Here is a 24,842-nt window from a genome sequence, read left to right on the forward strand (position 1 = left end):
TGGGAAATAATAACAATAAGATTAATTTCATTTTGTTTATTTTGTTAATATTTGTTTTAATAAGAAATCTTTCAAATGACTAGAAAGCAAGATATAACTTATATTTGAAAGTTACCAACCGAATTATTCAAACGAAATTTTACCTCGTTAAAACACTTTTTGTTCTGATTATATAAATGAAATAGATTAGATGAAAGAGATAATAACTTATACTTTAATTTCACTCAATTCTAAAAGTCATTTTGAAGTATATAATTTAAAACATTATCGTCCTATGCTAAATGAAATATTTTTAAAATACATAAATTTTGCAATAGGATATTTCGTATGTTTTCACTTCAAAAATTGCTAATAATTTCAGATTTTTTGCTAATTAATTGTTAAACACCCTCCAATTATGCATTATTTTCTAAAGCATAATCATTTCTAACATTATTTCAATGACAAATTCAATCAAAATAAAATTCTACCTCAAACAAATCCCATTTTGTTTCGCTTAGCATGTTTTGAGAAATTGAGTAAATAATGTTAAGTTTGTTGAAGAAATGAGTTTTCTTGGCGTAAAATATTGGCGGGAAGTTAAGAAGAAAAAAAATTTCGGTATTTTATAATCATAAAGACGAATTGCACGAAGGAAAGAGTTTTAAATGTGTTCCAACGTTCTTCATAATTTGATTTTCTTCTTAAAATGAGCGAAAATTTCCGAGAAGATCTAAAGTACTGGATGTCTGTCTTACGATTAACGCAAACAACTTAAAACAGGGGGGAACGCGGCGCGCCACTCGGGTTAGAAGATTAAAAATTCCAACATTTTTTTTCCCCTTCTATTTTTTTTTTCTTTCATTTTACTGTTAAGCCACCTTTACCAAAATCAAAGATGTCGAAGGCTCTAAAACCTGCAAATTAAATTGAGTTTTAGGCGGTTTAGATTAAAAATAAAAAACATAATCTTAAAAGTTGATTTGTGGCTTCTTTTTTTTAGTTGCGAATTTCGGTAAATGTTTGTTGAATTTATAAAATTCTTATTACGTATTAAAAAGGTTACATATTGTTAATAAATTGCATTATTTCACGCTTAGAAAAAAACTTGTTAAAAAAAAATATGTAATATTTTTTTAAAAATTTTAATTTAGGGTTTCACTGTTAGCTACTGCCGTTTTAATGTTAGATAAAAGATTAAAATAGTTTTTATGATTTTTGTGCTTTTCTTTATTTTTTAATTTATTTATACTACTTATTATCAGAAAACCATGATATGTTGAAGAACCATAATAATGGTATCTTGAACCAAGAATACGGTGCAAATTTGGTGCAATCTTAATAAGCTATTTAATTAAACCATATTCCTGTTCAATTTGAATCATAATGTAGTGTAATCTAGTATAAGAATCATCATAATGTGGTTTGACTTAGCACCATGAAACAAATCTAGTTTAACACACTCCTAAATTTCTATCAATTTAAAAATAGTTCTGTACGTTGGCATGTATGGGTTCCGTGTGTTGGGCCCTGAACATTATTTTCATCAAATTAAAACATTAACTAACCCTCCAAACTGATTAAAGTGCTAAGATTAAACAGGATAAATATCTTTGGGAGGGTGCAGTTGTATGTATTTATAGATTGTTGGAATGATTACAAAAATGTTGAGTTGTCATAAGAGGTTTGAAGAAGTTAATGCTGCTTCAAAGAAACCGTTTGGCGAACCTACGTGTTTTAGATAAATTTTACTTATTTATAGTAACATCTCGAACTGTCCCATGATAACTTTTTATTCTAGTGCGTACGAAAACTGTGTCGTTTGTCTGGTATAAGTCAACCTTATCAACTCACTTGGGCGTTGATTTTGATGTGGGGAATTTAGAATAGAATTAAAGAGAACTGTTCCATACTTCAGAAAAATTCTTGAGAATTACTCATTTAAAAACATTGATAAAAATATGAAGAAAAGAATAACTTGTTAAAAGTTATTATTTTAGCTCTTAGATATTAAAAAAATATCTTTAACTTATGATTGATGGAAATTCGATTGTTTTTACAGTAAAATGAGTTATGATTTATAGATTCTATTCAAATTGTTTTTAGACAAAAGGAAATTTTATATTGGCAATAATGAAAGAATTTTTTCAATAATAAAAGAAAATTTGTTTTTGATTAAAAAAAAAATAATGATTGTTTCACTAACATGTGATATACTTTTTAAAATAAAATGAAATATGCTATTTTTTGAAAAAAGTTTAATGAAGGAAAACTTATTCTAAATAAGTATGTTTTAGTTTTAATTTTTTTTTAAATTTCTTTTCTTGGCGAGAAATAAAAAACGAAGTTAATAAACAGAAGGATCATTTTATGCCTTTTAAATTACAACTAAAAAAAAAAGGTTTATGTATCGAATTCTATTCTAACTATTAGAAGACAAAGAACCCAATTCATCTCAACTTAGTGTTGTGAAGGCAATTAAGGCTGTAAATCAAGGCAATTCTACTAAATTAAATGTATTCAGTTTAAATATATTCTTGTTTTTTTATGACGAGACATTTTTCATTGACGAGAGAATATTAAATGAATCTAATAAACAGGAGATTCATTCCATGACTTTCAGATTCTCTGTAAAAAAAGAATTTTTGTCAGCAAATTATGTTCAAATTATTAGAAGACAAAGGACATACTACACAAAATATATTTAAAGGCATTTTATTTTATCGATTTTTTTTCTTTTTTTTTTTGTAATAATAAACCTAAAATCAATATTTTCCTCTACTACTAAGCTGAAGTCAGTATAAAATCAAATTGTATCAGATGCAATTTTACTGAATTTAATGTTCTCATTTAAGAGTTAAAAACCATCCTTGTTTTTCCTGACGGGAGATTATAAAATGAATCCAATAAACAGGAGAATCATTCCACGACTTTTAGAATCTTAGTAAAAAAAATAATTATTTGCAGCTAATTCTATTCAAATTGTTAGAAGACAAAAGACATACAAAATGTAACTAAAACAATTTTATTTTTATTTATGCATTTATTTATTTCTTTTTGTTTTTATTAAATCTAAAATCAATATTTTCCCCTACTACTAAAATATTGTGAAGTCAGTAAAAAATAAAATGCAATTTTACGGAATTTAATGTATTCAGTTAAAAGTTAAGACCCATTCTTGTTTTTCATGACGTGAGAATAAACAATGAATCTAATAAACAGAAGAATCATTCCATGACTTTTAGATTCACAATGAAAAGAGAGAAAGCGTGAGATTAGAAAACCTCATGCCTTATTTTATTTGTTACGAGATTATTTTTATTTGTTTATGTATGAATTTATTTATTTATTTTTGTCAAAATTAAATCTAAAATCAATAATTTTCCCTTCCACTAAAATAATGTGAAGTCAGTAAAAAATAAAAAGCAATTTTACGGAATTTAATACATTCAGTTAAGAGCTAAGACCCATTCTTGCTTTTCATGACGTGAGAATAAACAATGAATCTAATAAACAGAAGAATCATTCCATGACTTTTAGATTCGCAATAAAAAGAGAGAAGGCGTGAGATTAGAAAACCACCCTCTTTCCTCATGCATGAAAAAGACAGAACTCTTTAGCTGTTTAGTGGTGAAACATGATGGATAACCATATATATCCCCCTACATCCCAAAACACTCCCATATATGCGATATCCTTTTTTTTTTCACCCATAGAGGCTTCTACTACGTCCCGGAATAAGATAAGGCTTTGGCGTCTTTGGCTCCCTTTCAATCATTTAGGAAACAGGAGAGAGTAACTGCCCTGACAACTGAGCTTCTATGTTATGCCTCTGCCATCCAATAAGGCATTGTTGGCTGGATGGTGTAGGTAAGATATCTTACCTAACACCAGATTTTTTTTTTAAATATAAAGTTGGTGTTGGTACTCTACCCAGAGAAGAAGCTTTATCTGGAACTGCAGATACAATTACTTGAAACAAAACAGGATGGCAATGGATAATGTACGGAGAAGTGAAGTGGAAAAAAAGATGCAGACGATTTATTTCTTGATCTGTTGAAAATCACTGAAGGCATTTTAGAATGTTTTTAATAATTACTTCTTCGAATGGTAAATAGCATCAATTGCATCAAACAGTTAATTAATTCTATACTACAGTTATGTTAATTTCTTAGCTAATTTTTTATGGAGTTTTGTGAGCCATAGTTAGTGGGATAGAAATCGACCATATTAGAAGGGAGAAAAAAGTGCAGTTTGAAATCTATAAGGAGCCAGATAGTGTAAATTTCACAAAAAAGGGCCGGGATAGCCTGGTTGGTATGGCACTGGGCCCATGTTTAAGAGACCGTGGGTTTGATCCCCGCTGGTCGAAGACTCTCCGATCAGTAAATGGTGACTGATGCGCGTTAAATCTGTCGAATCGCAAAGTCCCCCATGTTTCCATTAGAAATCATACTTCTGGGATCCAGGAGTTTTCTTGTCTTCTGGATTGGTTCAAAATTACAAGTTGAACATTAGTAGTCGTAAGCTGAGAATTGGGTCGGCTTTTCAACAACGGTTATAAAATAAAAATTTAAAAAAAATAAAAATCGAAGTTTATAAAAATAAACCGGATGAACTGGGCAGCTCATATATTTAGAATAGATGATGATTCCACATTAAAAAAAAAGGAAAAAAAATCGTTTCCATAAACGGCTAACAAGCAGAAAAAGGAGTAGACCCTGGTTTGAGATGGATAAAGCTAGTGGAAACTGACTTCCTTGCTAATCAGAAAAAGAAACTGGCGCTTAAGTGTCAAAAATAGAATACAGTGGAGCAGAATTTAAAAACCGGCACTGGCTTACTCTGCCTGTCTAGCGAAATATGATGATGAATTCTATGCTAGTACTTAGTTTAATTACTATCATCAATTACCGAATCCCCAAAGCGGTTCAGTAGAAATAGGTTCCCTTTTTACTAATAATTCGATAAAACAATTCACTTAGCCATAGATTTTGGTTTGATTTGTTACGTGAGGGTAAACTCACAGCTAAAACAATTGATGTTTGATTTATACATTCTTTAAAATTATTTTTACAACTAAAATCTTTACATGAGTATGTAAGAAACATTCTTTTGACCAGCGCACATTCAAAAGTGGACCTAAATTGAAAACCTCCTTACAATAAGTTAAATACATTACGCCAATAACTTCAAACTAGCGATTTTCTTTCTTACTGTTTAGCATTTCAACATTTGATGTCTGAAGTACTAGCAGAAAAATTCAAATCGCGTAAATTGATCTCTGCTAAGCAGAGTTTATTTCATTTAAAAGAACTTATTTTTCAAAACTTGTCGAATTCAAACGATCTCTGTTACTATGTTGAAAATGAAACGAACGTTGTTTTACGAAAAATCGTCTTTATTCCCGTGTTGGATTTGTATATTCCTTAAAAAAACTCGTTGTTTTACGAAAATTTATTTTTGTTCCTATGTTTTTGTACTACGAATAAGTATTTACAAACAGCATTTTTACACGAGAATTTCTTTTTTTTCTTCCTACCTTGAATTTATACCACGAATATGCATTTACTAACTGCAAATCTTATTAACTGCGCTTTACAATTTTATGTCCAAACAGGAAAATTCGAATCGTGCAAATTGAAATTTACTAAGCAGAGTTTATTTCATTTGAAAAACTCATTTTTCAAAACTTGTCGAATGCAAACGATCTCTATTACTATGTTCAAAATAAAACAAACGTTGTTTTACGAAAAAATTCTTTGTTCCTATGTTGGATTTGTATATTCCTTAAAAAAACTTATTTTTATGTCAGATGCGAGCGATCTTTTTTCCTATGTAGAATATTTTAAAAACGAAACGAACGTTGTTTCATGAAAATTCATTTTGAATCCTACGTTCTTATACTACGAATAAGTATTTACGAACAGCATTTTAATTCGCGAATATCTTTTTTTTCTTCCTATCTTGAATTTATATCGTGAATATGCATTTACTAACTGCAAATCTTATTAACTGTACTTCAAAATTTTATGTCCAAGATACGAACAAGAAAATTCGAATCGTGCAAATTGATATTTGCTAATCAGAGTTTATTTCATTTAAAAATCTCATTTTTCAAAACTTGTCAAATGCAAACGAGAATGTCTTTTTTTCCCCCTTTATGTTGAATTTGTACCACGAATATGAAAGATTATAGATGTTAAAATCCCACAGATGTCCAAATGAAGCACCGTGTGCATCAGTTCTCCAAACTGAAAGAAATCTCCTCCCATTCCTCGGGGTATTGAGTTATTTGCTTAGTCAGGGTTGACCCAGTCAGCCCCAAAATTCACTTGGCAAAAAGATTTAGTCCTGGAAAAAAAAAAAGTAAAATCTATTGTAGAAGAAATTTAACAAAATTACCCACCCCTTTCGAATGAATGTAGAGAGGCACCAAAGGGGTGTGCAAGGGCTGCAAAGGGGTGTACGTGGAACGTTTTTATTTATTTAATTCATCATTTTCACCCGCAAGAGAAAGGATAGAATATGTAGAAAAAAATGTTCCATGCACGTATTGCGTTTAGAAAAAAATTGAAGAAAAAATCGTCAGACATGAAGAATGGAGTTATAATTCTATTCTAGGTCGGGTTGTTTTGGCGTTGGGTGGAAAAATTTACAACCACAAAAGAATCATTAGAGGTGCCTTTTCCACGTGAAAAAGAGTTAAAAATGAATTTTTAAATTTGTCTAAAAATTAATCAATCAACCCTTGTGCCTCCTGTTCAAGTGACAGTCACATTCGTGCCATGTTCTTGTCATAGCTAAAAATTATTATAGTAGATTTGTTTACGCATATAATGCAATTATTAATTTTTTTAAACACAATTAGTGACATATGATTTGTGAGTGAATTTTATTATGTTTGGCTACATTAAGAGAAATATTTCTATCCATATTTATAAAAAGCGCTTAGGACGATATAGTGGTAAGCCACACTTTTTCAAAGTTTACGTTTTATATCAAACTGTACGTTATTAATTTCTGGATAGGTACTTTATATGTTGCGAAAGATTTGGCTCGATAACTGTAGAATAGTCAGAAACATCTTATTTTCTTTAAAAATACCATTTATTACAGAGATGCCAACTTGCTCCTGACAGCAAATAAATATTTTAAAGTGGTAGTTTATCAATTATGATTCTTGGCTTAATAAATTCAATTTAGTAGATTTTTTCCACCACTATTTCTAAATAATTCGTAGGGTTATATAATTTACCACTTTATAGCAGTTATGTCATGCTATATCGTTTAAAAAACAAGCAAAAATAGTCAAATATTTATAAAATTTACTNTCTTTCCAGTTTGAATTTTATTATGTTTGGCTACATTAAGACAAGGATTTATATGCATATTTATAAAAAGAGCTTAGGGAGATATAGTGGTAAGCCACACTTTTCCAAAGGTTACGTTTTGTATCAAACTGTAGCTTAGTAATTTCTAGATAGGTACTTTATATGTTGCGAAAGATTTGGCCCGATTACTGTAGAATAGTCAGAAACATCTTATTTTCTTTAAAAAATACCATTTATTATTATTATTATTATTTTAATAATAATAAAAATGCTATTCTGAAATGTGGAAATCGATAAAGCCATATATTACCCTCAGCTTCTTTATATTGTTAACAATAATTCTCTTTAATATGTGAGATCTAAAATTATTATTTTCTTCTATTTTCGTCGTAATGTTACTAATAAGTTTCAAAAACGTTTTTATATTTCTACCAGAAATGAAGGTTCTCTAAAATGTTCCCATTAATAAAAATAATTAAAAAAATTAATGTTATAATCAGACGATAATAAAGAAAGATATCTTCAAATCGAAGTCGTTCAAACGATTTCTCTTACTATTTACTAACTAATTAAAGGAAATTGAATGCTTTAACATTCAAATTATTAGCAGAATATATTCTTTCAATACTATACGTGCATAAATGTTGTATAGTTTATGAAATGAATTTATATCATTTTGCCTTTTATTGTATTTTAATATTCAATATTTGATTAATTTGGAGTTTCAGTTTGTAGAATTTTAATTAAAATAGCAATCCATTTCAGTATTCTATTATATTTTAATACTATTTTTCGAGTTTTTTCACCATTTTTTTCGCTGATTTTTGAAATTTTCCATGTCCCATAAATTGATTAATAAGGTTTAGAAACATAATATCCTGAAAAGTTTATTACTTAAAAAAATGATCTTTTTAAATTTTAATTTGTGCATTAAACGATTATTTTTCCCTCCGGCATCAGTTTTACCATATTTTTTTAATCAAGTTTATAAAATTTTGTAGCTTAATTAGTATAAAAGAAAGTTATATGATATTTGTAGTATATATATATAAGATATTTTTCTTCAATTTCCTTTCAAAACATTTTAAAAAATATAGATTTTGGGAACTTATCTGCCTAAAAAAATAAGCAAAAAGGACATACAGTTTTCATTTTCGAAATTTTTATGAATTTTCTAAATGCCAATGAAGAAAAATATGGTAGAATTTTTTTTGAATAATATTTTCATTCAAAATAAATAAAAATTGAAATTAAAAACACAATATTTTTCGCTACGTTAAAAATTAGAAGCACTAAAAATTAGAAGCACCTATTTTTATAGTTTTAAAAAATATTTCGAACTGCATCAAGAAGACTTTTAATACACACTTCATAAATAATACAGCAAAACTGAAAAAAAAAAAATGAAAAATGCAATAATCTATTTAAGTACAACAACATTCAAATATGATTTAATATTACAGTATTTTTTAAAGTTCACTCTTAAAAAAAATATTTCAAAAGCACCTGTTTTTCCCTTAAAGGAAAGGACGCAGAAAAAAAATTTTTAAAGATAAAAAAAAGGCTTTATATTTCTTCTTTGATCCATATTTGAATCATTCATTTAGTAAACGGAAGAAAAAAAAATCTCAATGCTTACACAAACGGATAAACCTGAAAAAAAGGGAACGATAAAAGAAAAATTCGAATAGAAGCTTCTGGAACTACCTGATATGGACCACATACCTCCTACCCCAAAGTTCTATCTGCTAAAACTTTTATTTTTTGGAAGTTATATCTTATATTTTTTCCTTTAGACCAGATAAAGGTAAAGCAGCAGAATTCATACCATGTAAAGCTTATGAGAAACTGGCACATGGCGTAGGAGTGTTGGAAAAAAAAAAGCGCATTGGACAGGAGAGGCGGGGGGGGGGAGCTGGCAGATGTCATCGTGGGGGGTGTAGGTGGCCCCCTGACTCAATGTGACATTGATGAATGGGGGGTCGCTCTCTTGGTGTGTTTGGTTTTCTTCTACTAGTTTCATAGAAAAGCAAGAGAGAAGCCCGTTATATCATCGGACCTGCCAACGAATAAAAAAATTGAATGCAATATTATTGAAGTGAAGTAAAATAGGCTGAGTTTTCTGATGGTGCATGAAACAGGAATGGGACAATGCGGAAATAAAAGTGATATAGCAGTCAAAAGCGAGCATTGTATTCTAAGATATGAATAAAAATGTAAAATAGAAGAAGTCGTTTGAAAGATTTCGATTTGAAGACATTTTTTTTTTATCGTCTGATTTTAAGATTAATTTTTATTTATGTTATTAATGGGAAAATTTTTGGAGAATCGTCAGTTTTGGTTGAAATTAGGTAGAAAGCGAAATCAGAATTTTGAATAATCAATGCTTGGTATAGCATACTTTTTAAGTTAAAATTGTTCGTTTTTAAGTCGTTTGAAAGATTTCGATTTGAAGACATCTTTTTTTATTATCGTCTGATTTTAAGATTAATTTTTATTTATATTATTAACGAGAAAATTTTTGGAGAATCGTCTGTTTTGGTTGAAATCAGGTAGAAAGCGAAATCAGAATTTTGAATAATCAATGTTGCATAATTTTTAGCTAAAATTGTTCGTTTTTCTTCAAAGTTTAACAGATTCTCAAATGGAACAATGTTTTTGGGGTATTTCAACAAAATATTTAAGTTTAAAAATTTTCCTTTTTGTGAAGAGATAATTAATTTTAACCAATTATTTCATTAAATTTTGAGAAGATGTATAGTTGTAAGACAGTCGAATAAAGAGTGCTGTTTGATCCACAGTAAAATTCTGAAGTATCAATCCGAAAATATCTAACCTAGCTTCGTGATTTTTTGGAGACATTTTTCTTCATTTTGGAGATCTTCGTAAAACTGATAATATAGGGTTGACTTAATTGCTCATCGCAGTCTATAAAAATCTTTGAAAAAAGCCTGATACGTTTCTTAAGTCTTACATGATTTCACGACTTTATAATATCAACACCTCACTAGTAATTAATTGAAGGCTAATGCTATCTTCAGGTTCATAACATTTACAACTTGTATATAGATATCATTTGTGTTGAAAAATATAGACAGATGTGGTCGTCATCTGTACGGTACGTATGAAATATATACGTACCAGTTTTTGATTACTGACCAGTGCGCATTCTATGTTAGCAACAATTTCAAATAATTTGTGGAATTTGTGTATGACGTCATCTACCATGATGCGAATTGAAGATATATAAGCTTTTTAATTTTTCCAAACTATTATTCGTATTCTTTGATTTGCTCATATATTGTCCTATTTATTCTTTGCAATAAATAAATATGGATATTTATTATATACACTCTTTTTGTAAGAAATATTTGACTATTTCAAATCACAATAATATCAGCATTAAAATCATAAGTATTATTAATATTTTTCAAGTGGTTACACGCTGTCTACTTGTTTTTAAATAGTTCATACATTTTATTACGTTTTCATTTGGTAGCATTTTTTACAGATTATAAGTCCAGTGTGGAGTTATTTTACTAACCATTTCTTTTTCTTTTTTTCTTTCCAGTTTTATATCAAAAACGATTGAAAAAGGAAAAACGAACTCGAAGGAGGGTTCAAGAGCAACTTGAAGCAGAAGTCAAAAAGCGAGCACAATACGAAGAAGCACTAAGAAGTAACTCTGCGGAAACGCTTCGTCTACTGAACGGTACTATTTAGTTTTATTTATGTACTATTATAAAATAACATCTGCACCTACATTATGTGCTCGGTTACCAGACACATTGAAACATTACTTTTCAACTGTCAAAATGTTACTATAATAACATTTTATTAAATTTTACAGATTTATTAAATTATAAATTTTAATAAATAATAAAATTTTATTAAATTTTAAATTCTACTGATATTTTTACTCCAAAAGTTTTTTTGTTTGTTTTGTTTTGTTTGTTGTATGCCTGTTTAGGCAGTGGTGGCGCCATCTATGGCCAGGAATTTGACCTCTGTCACGCCATTCACACAACCACAACCCGTTTATAGGGCGGGTCACATTCACACACAAATAAGAAAGGACATAGAACACACACAGAGAGAAAGAAACATCCATGCCTTGCCCGGGATTAGAACCCAGGACCTTTCTGTTGCAAGGACAGTTCCCTGCCCCTATACACAGGCCGGTTGGCTCTTCTCCAACACGTTATTGTAAATATTAGAGGCAGGATAGCCTGGTTGGCAGGGTGCTGGACTCAAGTTCGTGAGAACGGGGGTTCGAATCCAGCCGACCGAAGATTCTCCGTGTAATAAAAGGTGACTAGTGCATGTTAAATCTGTCGCGTCACAAACTCATCCATGTTCCTATAACAAATCATATCTATGGGGCTACTCAATTGGAGATTGTTCGTTCTCTGGTTCAGGTCAAAATTACGATCTGTGGATTAATGAGTGGATGTATGAATGGGTCTTCCCTATGAAAGGGTGTGACGCATGGGTGTGGCAGAAGTCGAGCTCTTGGAGCCGTAGATGGAGCCACTGGAAAACAAGAACAATCGCAATCCTTGCCTTAATGGCCTACGACAACAAGGTAAATATTTGAGTAAGTAGAGAGAAAGTTTTGAGCACTGGTAAATGTTTTTAAAATCAAAACAGGTGAAAAGTTAAAGCTGCAAGTTTGAAAAATGACCTTGTCTGAAGAGGAAAAAAATCTATGCCCATAATATTTTTAATCTCATTTCTCAAATGCTTTTATAAAAATATAGAAAAGTTAGATACAGTTTGATATCTACATGTTAAATCATAGAATTTGTCAATTCAGATGCCAATCAGGTTTGACAAGCACGCATGACGTCGTTTATAAGTATCTAATTAAATCCGAATTAAATCACGTGATTGAACATATTGACTTCACTTCTTCTCGAATAGTAATTGTTTTTACAAATGAGGGGGAAAAAATCATTTGATTTTTTTTCAAAACCTTACCAAATTCAGACAGCAAAAATGACCAAGTTAAGAAATATTTTTCTACACACATATCATTCCAGTATGCTTTTATGTGCAAAAATAGATAATAAAATTCTAAAACATTTATTTGCCGAAGTATTCAGTATTTGATGCATTGGCATCAATTCAGATTTATTGTCCCTACTAAACACAGAAAGCATGAATTATACTTCCTTAATACCGCTGGGGGAAAATAGCAATGCACAGTCAATTTGCAAGTCTTGCAAAATATACATGTGATATTTCACCAACTGACATGCACATTGGCGAGTAATCGAATGGGCGCCAATGCACGTATTTAAAATTTCATGGATGCCGTAAAAATGTTCTCAAAACCTGTTACGTATCCAATCGAAATTGAGAGCAAGATGAAATATACACTTCGTATTATAGATCAGTAGGAAGGGGTTATAGAGTATCTTTTTTTCCTCGTCTGCTTTTTGCATTAAAGAGTTACACCGCAGTTGGCGCGAGTCTTACAGGCATTAAATTGTTAATGTGGACATGGAAAGAGGGGAAGTGCTGCTGAGTAACGTTCGAAAAAAAAATTCGAAGGTAAGCAGTCTTTCCTCCCATAGAAGCTTTTAGAAAGTGGCACAACGGAGAGATATAAAGTAATGATAGCATAGTTATTGCTACGGAAAACAAGGCTCAAAATACGTCAGTACAAACTGAAAAAGATGCAGATGAAGTGTTGGGTTGCTATAGAGCGAAAAATTCGATGTCGCCAAAGCGCCAAATATATTTGATTACCAATGACCAAAAGAAAGATAAAATTCAATTTCCTTTAGAATGTTTAAAAAATTTTCTCATGGGTAAAAATATAACGTTCCTTTTTTTTTTAATTTAAAAATAAAAATTTAGTTTAAATATATTGAATAGAAAAATAATAATTGAATAGATAAAATGAAATAATTAATAATCTATTAAAAAAAACGTATTCTTGAAACTTTTCAGGAGTTTTTATTCAGATGGCTTTAGATTTAAAAAATAAATATTATCAGAAGCAAAAAATAAATAATATTTTCCAACTCTAAATTCATATTTAAAACAGACCTTATTTATCAAATTTTAAAATTATCCCATCTAAAAATTTTGCATTTTGTTCAATTAATTTGGTTTCAATATTTAAGAAGAGAATTCTTCAAGAAAAGCAAATTCTGAAAACTTCAACAGAATACAATGTATTCTACACAATACATAATTGTTTTTCTGTTATATATTAAAAAAAATTAAAATATTTGACCGAATTATGCCGACAAAAATATTTAAGTTAAATGTATTTAAAAAAATATATATTTGAATAAAATATATTTAAATAAAATATATTTGAATAAAATATATTTAAATTTATTTTACTTTAACAATATTTTTAAAAACAATATTTTTTCAAGTATTAAAGATTCAATAAACAAATAAATGAGGAACAATTATTAATTAATGTGTAAATTAAAATATATCTTAATTAAAAAAATAAATTTTAAATAAATTACATTTAGCAACAAAAAGAAATTCTTTTTTTTTATTTACCTGAGTTTAATTTATTTAGAATAAAATAATACGAATTAATTTTTAATTTTATCCTTTTCCTAATACAATTTTATTTAATTTATAATCCTATTTTGTAATTCATGAAATAAATCTTCTGTTTTAGTTTTTCCTGGCGATAAGTCGCCAAAGTAGACCAATTCAATTTCAACGTTATGAGCCAAGCTATTCTTCGTTTACAAATGGACCACTTTTTGAAAAAATTTGCGAGTGCTTTACTCAAAGCCCCACCTGATCTTCATCCCACCCACCCTATTTTGTTCGAAACATTTTACAAATGCATGAATTTCCAGGAAAACGATTTCCATAATATCTCGTTGTCTTCGTTTTAGCCATTAGAACTCCGATTTCGAACAAAAAAATACATTCTCTCCATTTTCAGGTGGATCGAAAAAAATCGTGAACCTTTAACAAGCGTTTTATATTTTTCATTTACGAACCTATAGATAATGCATATGCATCTGAAAACGGTTTTTAAAGTTTCTTTTCTGCCGTCTCTTGCGATAACTATTTCGTCTTTCTAAATGAAGATTGATAGCAACTTTGAAATTAGATTTATTCCCTCAGATGCAGATCTTAGCCATTTTTTGTTTGCTTGATGCGTTGTCTCGAAAGTTGAATAGCTAATAGCAACCACTCAAACAAATCGAATTTCGTTTGTATAACTAATGTTAAGTCACTATACAAGACAAACGCATATAAAATTTTAGTCTTTCATACTTCTGAATATGGTTAAAGTTGCTTTTATTATTCATAAAAATTTATTGCATCGTTTGGTTTTTTTATGGTTTTACTTTATTCCAATTTTTATTTTACTAAAAGCTTTAACGGTTCTGACATTCAAAAAATATTTTTTTTACTGCATTTTTATACATATATATTATTGCAAAATAATATTTGCAAATATATTTTGCGAAAATTGATCATATGATATTCTGGGGAAAATTTTTTCATATGGGATACTTTCTTGATTTTGATTAGCTTTAATTTTTTTGGCAACTGTCTGCGTTTTAAAAAGAAATTTTATTCAGTCGAATTTCTGCTAAATTATTGTAGAGTTATTGTCGATAAAATGTTATTTCTTACAAATTTTTTTGCAAAATTTTTTTGCAAAATAATCTTTCACTTTTTTTCTCTCCGAAATATTTAAAAATGGAATATTAAACAAAATTAAATATTTAATCTTGTCTAATAAATATTTAATTGCTTCGATTGAGTAAAAGCCTCTATTATTTATCACTTATAACAACATCATCATTTCAGAAGTTTAAAATTAATTTTTGAATAAGACTTTAAAATCATTTTGTAATTTTGTGAAAGAATATATAAGTTAAAAATTTAATTCTTTAGATAGTTATAGTATAATATACCAATAAGTTTATTTTTGATGAAACAATGAAATACTTTAAAATATTATTCTAATCTATACTATTTAAATAAATAATTATCACAATAATTTGTGTTAAGTATATAAAAATTTGTTGTTATAATTATAAATTAACTTCAAACAAATATGTTATTTGAATATAGCGTATTCTAAAATTTCTTATTTTATTAACCAACTCAATACAAGTAAAATTAAATATATATCGTATAATAATAACATTAATTGAATAGGTTATATCAAAATGAATTAATATTAGCCATAAATTAAAATTCAGTCTTAAAAATAACTCATTTGTTATTATCATAAGAAATTTATTGTATAAAAAGAAAATTAACGTCTTACAATAAATTAGTTAAAACAGCATTTGAATTTTAGGCTACATTGTCAATAAGCTTTGCCAATATCATAATTTTTTATAAAAAAATTAAATTCAGAATATATTATAACATTAGTCATAAGGTAAAATGCAAGCTTAAGAAATATTTAAACGTCATTGTCATAAAAAATGATCGTATAAGAATAATATTAACTCTTGCACTAGAATAATTAAAACTTTATTAAAAATTTAGGCTACGTTGCCAATAAGCGTTGCCAATATTACAGAATTCTGTAAAAAATATTTTTTGTTACAAACTTTAATAACTAAGTTATTATTGTAAAAATTTTAATTGTACAATTAGAAATTATCTTCCTTCAATGCACTTTTTCAAACATTATGAACTATTATTAAAAAAAAAAAAGTTATCTTCTTCAAAAGTGATCTTCTTGTACTAAACTAGATAGTGACAATTTTAAGTTTTTCATTTTAAGTTTTGACATTTTCAATAAACTCTGCAAGTATGCAAGTATTAAATAGCTGTAAGTCATTTTTGAAACAAAGACTAAAATTAATAACGTTAAAGTGCCAAAAGCTTAAAACCGGAATTTAAAAATATTTAGTAAAATCTTAATACAGCACGAGGCATTACAGAAAGAAACTCAGCTAAAAGAGTAATTTAATAGAAAGCAAGCAAAATAAAGTTTTTCCGACCCATGATTTATTACACATTTTCACATTCTCAATGCTGTCTTTTACATAAAAAATGAATTATGACTCCCAGGAATACACACTTATGCAAAAGAAGAGCAAATCAGTTGAGGAACACTGCATTAATCGAAACAAATAAAAATGCATAAAACATAACGAAAAAAATTTTCTCAACGTCTTAACGGCTTTACGAACGCATTAGAATGGCAATTTAATAACCAAGTTCATAAATAATCCACTCAAAGAAAGAATATTGAGTTACAATCTTAATTCAAATGCGGAAGATTCACTGCTTTTACGAATTGACGATGAAGTTCCAAATAAATGATATTAATCGTCAGCAACCTGTCCTCCACCACTTGTCTCCAGGGAGTTATTTCAGTTTTCGGAGCGAATTGGGAGATTTGGAAGCCATTGTTTCTGCATTCTGTGAAGTTGATCTCATTATTCCATAAGACTTTTCCACCCTCCACAAATCTCGTTCTCCCCCCTATATTGAGAGTCGCTCTCGTTTACGAATTCGTGTTTATTAATGCTTCTAGATTTCGTCTGAGAATTCCCCACTCACTTGAAATGGCCCCCGATACTAAGAGAAAGGGATTGTTGTTAAAGTGCTGAATATTTTGCTACTGATTTGCTGGCTACAAATGATGAAAATTTATAAATAAATTAAAATAGTTTGCGTTTATAAATTAATCGATTCATACAGAATTTAGAAACGATTATATAATTTAGTTTAAAAAATATGTAAACAATAAAACAAGTCTTAATGTAAAAAAATAAATACTATATCAATTGCGAATGATATGTAAACAGTGAAACATTTCTAAATAAATTTGCAAACAATAAAACGATTCTAAATACATATCAAAAAAATATAAAAAAATTCTAAATAAATCTAAAAATAATGTGAGAATTCTAAATAAATATAAAAGTAGCTAAAGAATTCTGAATTAATATAAAAATAATAAAAGAATTCTAAAAAAGGATCAAAATAATAAAAGAATTCTGTGATTTTCGGGTAGCTGGGCAACAAGCGAAAAGTCGCCAAAAATGTAGTCCTCTGGAATCTTTTTTGTAAATTTAGTTTTATTTTATTTGTTTTTAAACAACGAAAAATTAAAAAAAAATTGAATAAAAAAATAATAAAATAATTTTAAAAAAATTGTTGCATTTCCTTTTGCCCGGCTAACCGAAAAGTACCGAGAAAACTAAATAAATATAAAAATAATAAAACAATTAGAAAAAATATAAAAAAATGTATTTTTAAATCTAAAACAATGATAGTTAAACATAAAATGAAGCTATTACATTTAAATAAAGAACAATGATACACTTATTATCAGGGTATAAATTTAAAAGGACAGAGTATACTTGCTAAGGCTACTGAAATTATGAAGTTGATAAAAAAAAGTAATAAATTACAATTCATTAAGTTTATAAATAAAGCAATTAGTAATCATTAATTAAATATTACATACATTAATTATATATAGACAAACATTCACAATAAATATACATTTTAAAACAGTATGCCAATAAAAAATATCAAATATTTTGACCAGAAAACAATTAATACTTTAACTAATAATACTTTTCACTGTTTCATTAACTAAAAAAATTAACTTATTAATGAAACTAATAAGATCCAATTATGACTTAGAATAAATATAAGAAAAGGAAAACTAAATTTAAAATATGGATAAAATTAAAACAAATCTAATGTGAAATTAAATAAAAATAATAGCAATATAAAATTGAAATAAATCCAATTGGTAAATGAAACAAAAGATATTAAATGAAATATTTCGAAACAACTAAATGCGAATTTTGATAGCCTCTTTTAAGAGAAAATATGCCGAAAACTTAGTGTTGAATGTAATTTAATATGTAATTTAACAATCCAAAAACTATTTACTCATCGAGCATTTTTCATATATTGCATTTCATTTTACTGGAAATAAATAATATAAAGTGTAAAGAAAAATGCAAAATGGATTTTATCTCATGTAAAAACTATTAGTTAAAGTCCATAAACATTTTCAATATGATAACATTAATTTATTAAAATGGATAAGAAATGAAATAATCAAGATAAGTGAAGGTATGTAATATGCAAGTTATAAAAATAATCAGAACTATTAATAGATGAATATAATGATTATGTTGCAATTTAGAAAAATATCTTTTAATTAAATAAACTACTTAATGATACTTAAAATAGACTACAAAAAATATACTTTATAATTTCCTTCCAATATAGACTATATGCATAAAAAATGCATTCGAGCCAAATGCATAAAAAATACATTCGAGCCAAATGCATAAAAAAAGTTTATTGACAATAAATATTCCTAAAGAGATCAAGTATTTGCCAAATCGCATTTGATTATTGCGCCCCAAAGCCAAAGTGGTCGCCACGGACTCTTTAATTTAGTCGCCGTTTGCTGGATGTCTTAAAAGGACGATGGCATTCCGCATAACCATGAAGAAGTGGTTTATGTGGGGAACAGGGACCTTAAAGTTAAGATCTGCATACCAAATCAATTCTTCATACCTAATTGGAAAATTTAATTTTCTTATAAGGCCTCTGCTAATGGCTTTCCTCTTTTGGCAACTATGAAGGCAAAAAAATAAATAAAAAGAAGCAGAAATAAAACTACAAAGACATAAAAAAATGGAAAAATCCTCACCCTTTTAACTTCGAAATCGTTAAATAATGGGGCTAGAAATTTGCAACATTAATCTTTTATTTCTGCAAGAATGTTGTTTTATTTATTTGTTTTTTTGTGTGTGTAGTGCGTAAGTGTATGAAAATCTCTTTTATTTAATTTTTACACTCGAATGCACAACTCTGGGTAAATAAATGTGGGAGAAATATTTTGTGAGCTTGGCGAGTATTAGAAAAGCATCAATTATCATTTGGCTGCATTCAAAGGGAAATTTAATTTGGGAATATAACTCTTGAAGATGTTTTATTTGCTGTTTTTTTTTCTTCTTCCTTTTTTAGGAATTATTGTTTGATTTATGTGACTTGTAAACTATCGCTGGTAGGGATTTCTTTTTGAGAGAATTTGAGATTTTAAAATCCTGAGATGTTGTTTTTAAAGTCATATGTAACTTGCTTATTTAAATTAGTAACAATACGAATAATAATTTTAATTTTTAAATAATTTTAAAAATGTTTGAAGCATTTTTGCTTACAAATACAGCCTTTTCCAAGGCGTGTTTTAACATTTATAAAACCCGATATTTTACTAATTAAACTAATTTAAATATTATAATAAATATTATTTTACAAATTTAAATATTATAGCTATTTAAATATTTTTATTAGTATCTTTAATTTTTGGAAATTAATGTTTCAATTGGATTTTTAAAGGATTTCAAAAATTTGAATTTATAAAAGTGGTTATTAGTTCTTAAAGTTAAGGAACAAAGCTTTTATATAAGTTTGAAAGATTATTATGACAGATTTTAGAATTAAAGATTTTTTTATTTTTATTATTAATACAAGTTTTGTCCTAACATGTATTGAAATTGAAAACCCTGGTTAATTTTTACAAAATGATAAATTTTTAAAGGAAATTCTTTTAAAATTGATTATATACATTGATATTATCTCAGTAATTTCACTATTAATATGAAAATGCTTCGTTTATACTGATGGATTCTTAAAAAAACTAAATTTTAAAATCATTCTTGTTATATGGTAACATGCCTAATTTTATTATTATTATTATTGGAAGTTTCCTTGGACGATAAAAACTTAAATTCCAAAAGCCTTATTTGCGATTTTTCAAGAACTTCTTAAATATTTCGACAGATAAAGTCTCCAGAAATTTTTAAGACAAGATAAAATTATGTTCGTAACAAGTCTCCATAGTAAAAGTCTAATGCAATCTTGGTATCCAGCAAGCCAAGTGTTTTCAAATTTGCATAAGCACAATATTTCTCTATTTTTATTATATTGTTTATGATTTTTTAACCATCAAACATTCTCAAATATTACCATCGTATTTTCCCATAGAATCAAAACCTTTGCACACACATCTAAGCAGGTAAATTAAAACTTAATTTTTAGAGGAACAATTTAAGAATTATTGTTATGGAACAAAAGCGGTCTAAAATCTTGATATGGAAGCTATATTAACATACATCACATTTTTTTTCCCTTCTAAATTTGAGTCTTGTAAGCTCTAAATGCTGACATTGGGATCTTTTGCGTGTTTCATCTAAAAGTATCCCATTGATTTCTTAATTAAGTTTTCCATTTTTTTGCCTGCTTTTAACAATGGCAGCACTGTTTGAAACTTGATGCACTGCTTGTTTGCAAGAGCGTGCGAGAACTGACCGTCATCTTCATCTGTTTTAGAATCCCTTGCTCAGGAGCTGGAACGGAACGCCAGAGCGGAAGCAGAACACAAAATGCAAGGTTTGTATATACCTTTCTTTTTATCCATCCTTTTCTATCTCTTTGGAACCCCCCGAACTCCCCCCTAACAAAAAGAAGCATCCATCATTCGGCCTGTCTTCTTTGCGCAAACATACTCTTTGGACTTTTTTTCATTTAAAATAAAAAAAGAGAGAATCTTCGATCAAATTCAGTGAAAAATGATTCTTTATTCTGATGCAGTGGCGTGATTGGCTTGTTATTGGACGTTCGTAATGTTGGTGCGCATTAGGACATCCAGCTCGCAACAAGACTCTTACATGTAGTTATCACATGATTTGATGCTGGAGAAATATTTTCTATTTATTCAAAAATATTGTATTTCATAGAATAATATATTATTTTATAGAGTTTGAGAGCGCAATTATAATTTTTTAACATCTCAATGTTATAAGAATTTGCGTTTTTATTTAAATGACGCAGATTCAAAATATTGAAAATAAACTCGCTTAATATATAATTAAGATTTTACTAGATACAAAGTAACTAAAAGCATTTTGTCTTTAACTTTACTTCCTGACTTGCTTTGAAGGCATATAAGTTAACACTTTATAGGTCATGTTTTTCCAGTAATGCTACATTGAAATATTTTTGGTTTTGAGATTGATTCATGAAAAAGAGATTTATTTATCTTATTACCCGAAATTAATTTGATTTTCAAGAAAATTTGTTTTGGTAGGAAGATTAGAAGGATTTTCAAAATTTTACCTTCGTGAATTTGAACTTCTGTGCTTGTAACTAACTAAATTAAAAATTCTATCGCAACTATCGTACTTTACTCTGCGCAATATCAAACTCACTCATACTGGCAATATTTTAGAACATTATGAGATGATTCATCACACAATACTAGAAAATCATGAAACAATTCCTCGTACAATGTAATAGAAAATGATGAGATGATTCTTCACGTAATATTATAAAGCATCATGGTATGATATATCGTGGTATGATACATCACGCAATGTTATAGAGCCTCATGATCACACAATACTAGAACAATGCAATACTAGATTCATCACACAATACTAGAACATGAGATAATTCATCTTACACTGTAATAGAGAATGAGATGATTCATCACGTAATATTATAAAGGATCATGGTATGATACATCACACAATGTTATAGAGCCTCATGATCACACAATACTAGAACAATACAATACTAAATTCATCACACAATATTAGAACATCATACGATGATTCGTCAACGCAACATTATAGACCATCAAACACAGCTATAGATCGTTACAAGAAGCACACAACGTTATAAGAACATAAAACGTCAAACAATAATACAAAATACCATAAGACAATTTCCTACTTAAATAAAAATCTTTGAAATAAAAAGTGAAAATAATAATTTGAGATGCGCATTTAGAATGCAAATAGAAACGTAAAAAGGAAATCTCGAAGCTGTCAAACCAATAAAGTAAAACAAGCAAACTGACAGCTAAACTTCCCAAGCAGTTTAACAAACCATTTCCACCTTCGTTAAATTGTCAATGTCCATTTTATTTCAAGTACCACTCTTTATCTAATTTGAAAAGCACTTTCTCTCATTATTAATAAAGATTTCGAGTCTCACACTTAGATGACAAATGGGGTTAGCCATGTGTACTAGGCACTTGTCGCATTGCTCATTTCAACTGTGAGCCCCCCCTTGTGCCCCCTCCCTCCCATTTAAGCACTGACTAATCACCACGTCCGACTATTAAGAGAATTCGCTCTGGTCTTAAGTTATCATCCAGTCTGTTGCTCCATTTCTGGAATTTCTCGGGCTTCCTTTTCTAATAACACCCCCGCTATTTATCAAAGATTCCAGTAGGAACGCTCTTTACCAAGCATTAATTAGGGAAAACGAGAGAGAGAAATATTTTCTTGATGTGTTTGCCAGAAGAATTGAGTTGCCTTGCTGCTAGAGAGATGGCCTTACGCGAAACGATTAGCAGAAAACTGGATTCCGAATTGAAGTGAAGTAATGTTTGATTTTTCAAAAACTTCTTTGTTTGTAAGTGACTATTTGAGTTGATGGGTGGAAATGATGGCTTCTGGAAATGGAGAATGATTTTTGGGGAAATATTGGAGGTACTTATGAGTTGGTATTTTATTTAATGAAGGGGGAAATTATGAGTACGTGAAAGGTTCGATTGTTAAAACAAAAACAAAATTACGACTGGAGTTTAATTTATTATTGCTTTGCCTTAATGCTACTAAGACTTCGATCTTTTGTTCAATTTTATTAATTTAGAATTAATAGCTATATAATTTTGACTAAAATAAATATGGGAGTATATTCGTTTTGTTACTTATATTCCTAAATAAAAATGATTAATTCCTTTTAAATTAATTCGTATTTCTTTTTCTGCACTATTGTTATTTATTTGATTTTTAACATGTATTTTAAGAGGGGATATCAAGGCAAAAAAAGAAAAAACTTAAATTAACGAAAATAATATAAGTTTCAATTTTCGGAATGTTTTCCTTCAATTAAAGGAAAATATCTAAATAATTCGTAGCTAGTTTGATTTAAACGGTCCTAAAGCAGGAATGCCACAGACTGCTAAAACTATAAACAGTGGTGGAAACTCAGTTCTATTTTATTTGTTTATCTTTAATTAGTCAATCGTAATTACCACTAGGACCTACATTTACTATTATGTACATTTAAGGCAAAAACATTCGTTGCATTCACTAGTAATATTAAACTGGGGGAAAAAATGCTATAAGACGTTGCTAGATGTGATATCTTTTAATAGGATTTTAAATTTCAGTAGTCACCACTTTTGGCATTTTTTGGCAACCCTGCTAAAGTCCAACAGAAAATTAAGAAAAAGTAATTAAAACTATAAATGAATCTGAAATATTAATTGAATGAAATCCCAATTTCTAAATATAAAACAAATCCAAAATATTATCAAATGCATTTAATTTATTATTAAATATGATAAGAAAAATATAATGGGGGTTTTAAAATAATGTTTCCACTTAGAAAAATCGTAATAAATATCTTATTTAAACACATTTTTTCTTTAAAAAAACAAGTCAAACAATACATAGTTCACTTGATTTTCAAGGATAATTTTTATATAAGTTTGCTTTATATTACTATAAATCTCAATTTACAAATTCGTACCAAATTCAAAATATTTTTGCAAGGATTTTATTTAGCATTTTAAAGCTTGCTTTGATTATTTTAAAGAATGATTTAGGTTGCCATTTTAATATTTCTGAAACATTGTATCTTCCAAAACAAATAAAATTTTATGCCAAAGTTTGGCGACGATTTTCAGGAAGAATTTCTATGAATTTGTTTTATACTGATATAAATCTCAATTTAAAAATTCGTATTAAATTCGAAATATTTTTACAAGGATTTTATTTTACATTTTAAAGCTTGCCTTGATTATTTTGAAGAATGATTTAGGTTGCCATTTTAATACTTCTAAAACATTGTATCTTCCAAAACAAATAATATTTTATGCCAAAGTTTGGCGACAATGTCCATACTAATCAGGAAAGCTACAGAGCAGTAAATTCGATGAAAGGTCCATCCGGTTTCGACAAAAGATGTCTTGACATCGACGGATGCTTGCAGCTCTCATTGACATGACAGTTGCGCAACCAAACAGTTATGGCAAGGATCACTGAGTGTTCCCCATAATTCTGACGACACCCGAAAACTCAGTACAAAAGCTCATTAATCATACGACCGATCTGCTTTTCGTCCTCTCCCCCCCCTTCATGTCAGGTGATTGTTGTGTGGGTGGATTAGTGAACAACTGGAAGGGGAACGATGGGCTTTTGTTTTGGGGGGTAGGTGACAGATCAGTTGATTCTTGAAAATGAATAAAACAATAGCTGATTTTAAACCTCTCCTTCATAGATGCCGCGATGGCTTAAAATTGCGTTTTAAAGAAGCTATTTTATGTTTTAAGTTGTAAAAACTTGAAACTTGTGATGATTTTTGGATATTGCTTTAGAAGCTGATTGATTAAGAATACTTAATATATATATTTAAGATTGTTTTTTAAGTAAAACGTTTCACTTTTATATTATACCAAAAATTGCATTTAAGAAAATATATAGCTCATTTGTTTTGGATGTAAAA

General features: G+C 28.5%; 1 protein-coding gene across 7 annotated transcripts in view; it reads left to right on the forward strand.

Moving 5' to 3' along the window:
* LOC107453438 (dachshund homolog 1-like) overlaps positions 1-24,842 on the forward strand; it is a 243,172-nt gene that overhangs the window by 203,751 nt on the left and 14,579 nt on the right. For 4 of the 7 annotated variants that reach the window (XM_016070275.3, XM_043040512.2, XM_043040521.2 and 1 more), the window contains 2 exon segments: positions 10,885-11,025; positions 20,652-20,711. In XM_016070275.3, coding sequence (XP_015925761.1) covers positions 10,885-11,025; positions 20,652-20,711 — 201 coding nt within the window. 7 annotated transcript variants of the gene reach the window in all.

The sequence above is a fragment of the Parasteatoda tepidariorum genome, chromosome 4 (assembly GCF_043381705.1).
Source record: "Parasteatoda tepidariorum isolate YZ-2023 chromosome 4, CAS_Ptep_4.0, whole genome shotgun sequence".
Taxonomy (NCBI): domain Eukaryota; kingdom Metazoa; phylum Arthropoda; class Arachnida; order Araneae; family Theridiidae; genus Parasteatoda; species Parasteatoda tepidariorum.